This window comes from Brassica oleracea, chromosome C4 (genome assembly GCF_000695525.1).
Source record: "Brassica oleracea var. oleracea cultivar TO1000 chromosome C4, BOL, whole genome shotgun sequence".
Lineage (NCBI taxonomy): Eukaryota > Viridiplantae > Streptophyta > Magnoliopsida > Brassicales > Brassicaceae > Brassica > Brassica oleracea.
Window position 1 is genome coordinate 3152276 of NC_027751.1, and position 8987 is coordinate 3161262.

Sequence of the window (8987 nt, forward strand, 5' to 3'; positions counted from 1 at the left end):
TAAACTCATTAATTGTCATATATATATTAGTCATTTATGGTAATTCCGTAGGTTTGATTTAAGGAAAGAAAATAACATATCATATCATTATATCATATAGTTTGACCAACTTATGTATCTAACAACATATAAAAATCGAATGTGGACCTACTTATTTTTCAATTGAATGTAATTGACTACCTAATTGAGTGCCACCTATGCATTGGAGCCTATTTTAATTAATACAAAATTGAGGTTACATCTTTTCAAATGTTCCTCAATTAATATATAGGGGATAATATGATATGTACATTCAAAACGTTATTTAAATCAAGTTGTATTGTGTCATGGCAGGTCCACCGCTGTTTCGTCCAACACCTTCTTTACCATTTTGATATGCAACTTTGTTGTTAATTTAATGTTTTTGACTAACCAACAATCCTATATTTTTAAATTTACATAACTACCTATATATATAATCACCAACCGCCTCATGAGTATAATTATTCCACGGCATACCAATTATTTTTTGTTTAAACTATACATCTCGGAAAGAAAAAAGGATCAAATATTTTCTCAATCGTCTATAGTTTTCTTGTTTGGGTTTCTATTTTGAATGGTGAAGGAATCCATGGAGGTTACACAATATCGTCAAAGTTTTAATGAAGGTTCGAGTTCTAGGGTTTCCATGAACAAGAACTCACAAGTAATATCCAAGATCAAGCCCAAGATTCGCATCATTCACATATTCGCACCGGAGATCATCAAGACTGACGTTAAGAACTTTCGTTCACTTGTCCAGAGTCTAACCGGAAAACCCACAGCCGCAGAAGCCAAAGCCGATAAAAAGAGAGCCAAACCGAAAATTCCAACGTCTCAAGAACCGGTTTACGGAGAGCCTCAGCCGGTTAACAGGCTTACAGGTTTCACAGGTTTAGTAGCAAACGGAGGCAGCCATCAGGTGAAAGAAGAATGGGGATCTGGTGATCATAAGCGTGCTTCCAACACAAACACTTACTTTGATCTAGATGGTTTGATTCAAGATGTAGGAGAAGATTACTTCTCTTCGTTTCCCATGAGAACTTCTTCTGCTTCACAAGTCGAAGGTTTCATCTTCAACAACAACCACAACACCAACAACAACTTCGATACAAAGGGTCATAATTCTTCATAAATAACCACAGTTAATTTCTAGGGTTTTCTGATTTTGCATTCGCGTTTGATCAGATCTAATCGTTTGAGGCATGAAATCAAACGAAGAAGGTTATGCTTTTTAGGAACAAAGGCATAGAAGTTGTATTTTGATTTTGATGGGTACGTAGACAAACTGGACTTTTTTGGTAGACTGACTTTGCCAAGGTTGGGGGTTGTAATGAAAAGTTTGATTTATGTGCATCCCTTCCCGGAGAAGTGACTGTATCTAATTAAGTGGTGGTCTTCGGTCCAAGAACCCTAGCTGTTTTGGTATGTAACTTCATTCATGTGCTACTATATATTGGATGTGTAATAAAAAATTCTTTGGTGCGTGTATATGATTTGATTATCAGCTGTATTTTTTGGAGGAAAGTTTTTATGGTACTTAAAAGATTGACTAAAATAGTTTTTACAGTATAGTAATTCTTTCTCTTGGTTAAAATAGTTTTTACCGATTCTTCTGTTAATATTCAACGTGCCATATGCTGGTTATACTCAATTGAGAATGATGATCTCGTATATCTTTGTTCTCTTGCTTAATATACCAACTGTTAATGACAGTGTAATTTTTTTTTTTTCCGTCGAAAAGCCATTTTATTACTCAAACTTGAGGTGTTCTGGGTAACCAAACCGGAATAGAACAATCAATAAAAAGTAACTCTCTATGTAAGGATCTAGCAGTCTTAGCTAAAAAGTCTGAAATCTGATTACGCGCCCGTGGAACATGAATGATGTTGAAGTCCGGAAAGCATATCTGTAACGTCTCTATCCTCTCCAATTCTGTCTCAAAGCTTGGCCAAGCCTGAGGGTCCTTTATCATTGCAATCAGTTCCTTGCAGTCTGTCCCGAAGCTCTGGCAAGTTGAGTGTTGAAGCATATTCTCCATCGCCCATCGCAGTGCTTCTACTTCCGAATGCAAGGCTGATTCGCGTCGAGTGAAATTTCTTGTCCCCATAAGTTGAATGTTCTCAGCACTGTCCATCCATACCCATCCGCATCCACTAAAGTGAGCAGAAGATGTCCAAGATCCATCTAACAAGCAAATATTACCCAAGTTTATGACTTGGGGTTCCTTAGGATTATTATCTTGTACCACTAGTTGTACCACTTCGTTGGCATCAAACCAGGTTTGGCATTCACTTTCTTCATGTCGAACTAGCTCCAATGGATCTCTATCTATACCCCTGAAAAGTTTGTCATTCCTAGCCTTCCAAATATACCATATTATCCAGGGATAAAGATCCATGTCTTGCTCTGGCTCGATAATGTTGTTTTTCCTCCAAAATAGGTAATCCATATTTGTGTAGACGCTTGATACTGGAAATATATCTGGGCTTGTTGGAGTTGATGATAATGACCAAACTTGGAGAGCTGGCGGACATTCAAAAATGGCATGGGTTACAGTTTCCTCTAGTTCTCCACATCTTGGACAGTAGTTGTCACACCTCATATTGTGTCTCGTTAAGTTCTTCGTTACTGCCACATGACCAGTTAACAGTTGCTATATAAGATGACATATCTTCTTAGGCGCCTTTACCTGCTAAGCAAAGACTTGGAGCTTAGTGATGCTTGGCTCTACAACTTCCTTCTCTACCGCTGTCTTTAATAGATTCTGAGCCACCCAATATCCAGATTTAACCGTGTATTGGTCATTCCTTGTGTAGTTCCAGCCGAATGTATCCCGACGATGAGTTGATGTTATGGCTAAACTCCTTACGAGAGGTATATCCTCAAGACTAACATAATTCTCCAATATACCAACATCCCAATCCTTCGATACCTGGTCAATGAGATCGCTGACTCTTATATTAGGGTGCATAACTGGCGCTATGGGGATAACTGGTCTCGCAGGGATCTTTGGAATCCACGGGTCCTCCCACACCTTACTTCGTTGATACTAAATTAAATGTAGCTTATGAGATAATAATAATAATAATAATAATAATAATAATAATAATAATAATAATAATAATAATAAATGGTCCTGATTTCAAATTTTCAGTGATGGAACCCAAACAGTCATATATATGAGACAACAAGTTGTACTAATCGATACAATATTTAGATGTTGGTTTGTACTCAGAGCATGTTTATCAGTTTGTTTCTTAGCCTAGGTTGCTTAAAATTTTTTATTTTTTTTAAAATTTTTTTTGGCCGATAAAAAAAATAAAATAAAAAGACCAATCGCGGGCCGCCACGTGTCGTGGAGCATGCAAAACAGTCTAAGCAACTGAACGAAAACTTCCCTTCTTTTGCATACACAAGCAAGGTCTTTTGTGTTTTCTGTGGGGCCCACAAATTTTCAATTAATTTTTTGGTTATGAAACCAAAGGTAAGCAAGCCCTATAAACATGCTCTCACGTTCTTTACTGGTTACCGTTTTATTTCGAACACTGAGTAAGATCCATTTGTTCAACTAGTCTAACCATGTTTATTGTAGTATAAGATTTGATGAAAAGGAGAAATTTGTACCTGGATTTTGTAGGTCCGGAAACTGCTGTGCTGCTTCAGAGCTCATATGAGGAAATTGATCTGAACCGAGTATAACCGCACCGGTATACCAAAACTGTTTTTGAGAGTGTCCGTTGACCAAGCCAACAAAATTCAGTTTGGTTTTCCAAATTTCAAAAAGGCTTGGGCTGGCACTTGAGACTTGAGAGGCCCAAGGGTGTTAGAGTGGACTTGGCTTGATGCCTTCTGTAAGAAAGCTTCATCTGCTTAAGCCACCACCGACCGTGTCCCAAGTCTGTCTTTTTACTCTCTCGGTGTTACATTCTCTTCCACACTGCGTAGCAATTTCCATGCACGACTAACGAATATGACATTATTCACTAACATAATCAACCATCCTATTTACTTACACATTTATATTTCCTTTGACCAAAGCTTATCTAAAAGAATTTGAGATGGTCTCATGTATAATGATTATAACAAATAAAGTAAATAACAAAAAAAGAAGAAGCTATATAATTCTTTTATTCATATAGTGAACAAACATTACAATGGAACACACAAGAACTAAAATACAAGAACAATAATCAAAGAGTTTCAGAGCTTCAAGAATCCAAGATAGCTCGACCGAGAGGAATAGATGCATACATATATGTGGAAGGGGGTGAATATCATGATCGATAACACAAGTTTTATTTTAGATCATTTTGAGCATATGCTTTCTCGATTTCTTCGCAATCTTAGCACTCTGCATCGCCATATCTAACTCAATCTGCATCCTCTCCATCTCCCTTTGAGCTTTCAACATTGCAGATAAGTCCGAACTCCGAAGCGGCAGAGCTCCTTCCACCACTGTTCCTACTAGTATTCCCACTTCCTCCTCCTCCTCTCTTTGGCTCTTCCTCGACCGCACAAGAGTGTAGATGCGTCCCATAGTCACATTTCTTGCAGTAATAAGACCAGAGATTATCCGGAACATTGTCATGACATTCATCACAGTTAAAGAACAGACCGTTCTGGTAAGGAGAACGGTAGAGCAACGTGAGCAGATGCGCGTATCCTTGACGCTCCACGGTCTCGGGCATAGACACACATCCGACATGTACATCGTACTTACAGATAGAACAGTTGTAAGAAAACCCAGATCCATACTCACCGCAAGCGTCGCAAGCGAAAGCTGAAGACTCGTAAGTTGGAGAGTACAGCAGGGTCAAAGGGTGTTCCGGGTGAGACTTGTGACGGTTCTCTCGTGGAAGCTCGAAACATGACTTGTGCAAGAAGTAATCGCATTCAGATTTCGTGCATTTGAAGGCTGCGCCTATCAGGTCTAGGTCACAGCCTGAGCAGATGATCTCCTCCTCAGCTTGAGCTTTGTGACCACGCAACGGATGGTTGTGGCTAGGGTGCCTCACCGCTGGTTTACTTGAAGCCATTATAGATTTTAAAAACTCCTTTTTTTATTTGTGTTTGAGATGCTTGTTAAATTAAGATAATGCGTTTCAATTGTATTTATAGTAATTTTAAGTCTTCTTTAGGGTGGAGTAGTGATGTGTTTTGGTTTGACTATTTTACCAAGTTGTAGCTTATATATTCACGCTATATTGGGAAAATATTGTCACTACACGCCAATATGACCATATGATCTATGGATGTATATATGATTCATTCTTGTTTGGGATTCAAAGTCAAGAGGTGGAACTTTTCTTCTTTGAACCCATCCATCACGGGACTGTTTTATGATAGTTATATGACTTGATGAAATAGCCAATTGTATTGAAAATCATGAATATTGCATTATTCGAGCTGGAAGTCTATCGATAAAAGAGTTGACATAATTAAAGATGTGAGGTCAAATAACTACGCTGGGTCTCTAGTGCATATCCTCTCCAAGTCATCTGGATATAAGAGACTAGCAATGATATGACTTTGGGAAAGAAACTAGAAATTACCATCAATAACCATTGACTATATATAAGTACTTTAGTCATTTCGATACCCTAAATCTTATTTGAAAACTAAGAATTAAGCCTTAAATTTGGTGAGAAAAATCGACTTAGTGATCTGCTTGAACCATGAAAGTTACTTGAAGTGCTTACTTAGGGATTTATCAATAAAACTTGTGATGATAACTTGTAAATCTGCTTTATTCGTTTTGATTGATAGAAAACCGATAACAAAAACTGTAATGTAACTAATATGGCTTCTTCTAAAAAAACAAAATATATATATATATATATATATATATATATATGGCTTCTTCTATATATGTTATTAAGACTCGGATTCTCTTACATTAATTTGTTTGCAACAACCCATAAGTACCATATGATGATATAGTAAATAATGACTTAGATGAGTCATTTACACTTAGCATTTCGACCAGGACCACCAAAGAAAAAGTAAGTCCCCCAATGAACATCAGTGCCAGGTTTGATATTGTAACAATTTTCTTCACTCATAAAAGGAGAAGTTCCCACAGGTGGTTTCATAATTTCACCCTCATCAACTATCTCAATATTTTTGAAGTAACTAGCCTTCTCATATCCTACCTCTGCAAAGTGTCCACTCCCCATCTTCGTTGTTGTATGCTGTGATCCATCTCTATTATTAGTTATTTCTCCTCCCCAATGCACATCTGTTGCAACATCTTTTAGAGTAGTAAACAAGGAGGAAGGCCAATACCCGACAAATATGTTGTCATATACTTTTAACCACCAGTGTCCTGAACGTGTGTCCTATAATAATATTAACAAAGTATACATTGATAATTTGAATGACTATAAGAGAGCTCTTGCTAAAATATTAAAGGTATTTCGAATTATTAACCCTCCATATAGATGTTGGAATCTGATATTGAGCACCACCGACGCTGGAGACAGGACTAACGGTTGCACCTATGGCAAAGTCTTGACTTACATGAACAAAGCCTGGACACTTAAGATTGTAGCAACCTGTATCCTGATATCCATCGGCCTGTTTTGTATTACCAATGAACACCAAGAAAAATTGGCTCTCTATAAGTAAATAATATGACCAACCAATAAAAAATAAACAATTCAAAACAATGTTAAAAGAAATTAACTCACAGTCCAGTAAATAAAATATCTGGGGTTGTAATCACCATACAAACTTTTGTACACCTAATTAATACAATTTCCATTAACAAATTTTTATATTATATATCATATATATACACATCAGTTATAAGAACAAATCAAGAACCTGCCATCCAGCTTCGATGGTGTTAGTGTCACGAGAAGTGCCAGACGCAAGCCATATCTGGGCTAGGCTGAACTCTCTTAGTGTTTGTACGTAAGACTTCCATAAGCTTATAGTCGCCTTAGCTCCATGAAACCTTCCTTTTGTGACCAATATAGAGTACTATATATACATACGCATACGTATATAAGAAGATACATAACGACACACACACATACGAGTAAATAACAAGTTATGATGACTTTGAAAGTGTGAGATATATGTACCGAATGTGTGCTGTTGGTTCTAGGTTTATTGTCTGGTTTTGGTTGAGGGAAGCTGTTAGGTTCCTTTTTTCCATATGTTCTGATTGATTTTGCTTGTAAGATATCTTCTCTTCTCGTTCTTATGATTGGAATACTATTTTTTGTAATCTTCCAATGGTTCTCCAAAGTTGAGTCACCATATTAGATTTGTTTTGAGTGGTTAAAGATTCATTGTTCCATTCTTTTGGGAAAGAACTTGGTCTCATCTTCAACACAACAATGTTAGAACAATAATAAGAAGTTAAACATAAGATATAATAACCAAAACACTTAGTTTAACCATTTAGAATAGTATTAATAGATCTAAGTTTATGTCCAATGCTACTTTTTGGAAAGATGATTTGGATTTATAGATTTGTCTCAAAAATTAGCGAATGATGGCTTTTAATTTTAAAAATACAAACCAAATTTTAGATTTTATGTTATAAAATTAATTGTAATAATAATCACGGTAAAAGAAAGAAGTGATTTTCTAACCTGAATGGTGTGGATTTTGAATAAAGGATGATCATAAATGGGATGGTTTTTCATGTGAACGCAGTCTATAATATCTCCATCCGGACTCTACACAAAGATTATCCAATGTACGCAACTAGAGATTAACGATTAGCAAAGATAGAAAAAATAGTTATACATAATTTTGTGCAAATTCACAAGTATAATTAACCTTGATTGACTTAAGAGCAGGTTTGTTTAGTTTTTTTCAAAAGTCGATCTACTTCAGCATCGTCAATATTGGAGAACTCATTTCCGGTTACTATTGTCGCTATGATTAGAATGATGAGCACAAAGCTTGCCATCATCCGACCTTACTAATTTATACAAAATGGTTTTATATTTTTTTTGAAGTGCTTCACGTTATTTGGTTGATAGATTATTGAGCTAAATGCTTTATATATATTAAAGAAAGGTCATGCAAGATCTTTACCAATTTTCACAAGAAAATCTCAATATTTTATTATTATGAATAAAAAAGGACACTTAATTATATATTGTGCCTTTAAATCGATTATAATTTCCTCTTTGTTGTTAAAAAGTTATTTCCTTTTAGTCATATACAAAATTAATTAATGTTATCAAACAGATTCGGACAGATTTTAATAAATAAAAATTACAAAATATGATAAGTTGGGTTGACATTTATCGAGTAAATACAATTTCAGTAGAAAAAAATAATGAAAAGACTGTTTTGTAAAAGGTTTTGTAATTACATGACAAACTGGAATCTGTTTGTTACTTACCTTCATATTTCCACGAATGTCTTTATGCACGCGATACGATCTTAAATGTTTGGCATCCTGTATGATAGTGAACGCTCATGATATAACGTGAAACTGATCCGAAGCAATAACGTTGATATATTTAATTAATTTTGCTCCATTATGTTAGTATGACTTTTTTTTTACCCTGATCTTATATTCCAAATGCGATTTACACAAAAATAACTTTCTGTTTTATGTGTATCCAATGTTTGTATAGGTATTCCACTACAAGAAAACACAGTTTTAGCAAGGAAATTTAACGAGGAAAACTATTCCTCGTGAAATTACGATGACTTAACGATGAAATTGCGAGGAAATAAAGTTTCGTCGTAATGGCCTTGTAAAATACCGAGTAAAGATTTTCCTCGTAAAATCGTCGTAAGTTAACGTGGTTTTTCCGAGAAAAATGTGTTTCGTCGCAAATTCGTCGTAATTTTAGCATGATTTTTACGAGGAAATAACTTACGAGGAAAGAACGAGAAATCCACCAACTTAACACGTTTTTTTTGCCACCAACCTAATTTTTCGTCGTAAATTCCTAGCAAAATTCAACTACCAGATTCGAAAATTTTCTATA

At 35.7% G+C, this 8987-nt stretch overlaps 1 protein-coding gene and 2 pseudogenes across 1 annotated transcript; 1 reads left to right on the forward strand and 2 right to left on the reverse strand.

Moving 5' to 3' along the window:
• The first annotated feature begins 539 nt into the window (after positions 1-539).
• Positions 540-1396, forward strand: LOC106341326 (VQ motif-containing protein 18-like). The gene has a single exon (XM_013780113.1). It carries the CDS (start codon positions 596-598, stop codon positions 1151-1153), a length of 558 nt encoding a protein of 185 aa, XP_013635567.1. The 5' UTR covers positions 540-595; the 3' UTR covers positions 1154-1396.
• A 2729-nt stretch (positions 1397-4125) lies between these two features.
• LOC106340554 lies at positions 4126-5114 on the reverse strand (annotated as a pseudogene).
• An 867-nt stretch (positions 5115-5981) lies between these two features.
• LOC106337856 lies at positions 5982-7951 on the reverse strand (annotated as a pseudogene).
• Between the last annotated feature and the right edge of the window lie 1036 nt (positions 7952-8987).

Coding starts and splice junctions, on each gene's coding strand:
- LOC106341326 (XM_013780113.1), top strand. CDS start 596: ATGGTGAAGGAATCCATGGAGGTTACACAATATCGTCAAAGTTTTAAT.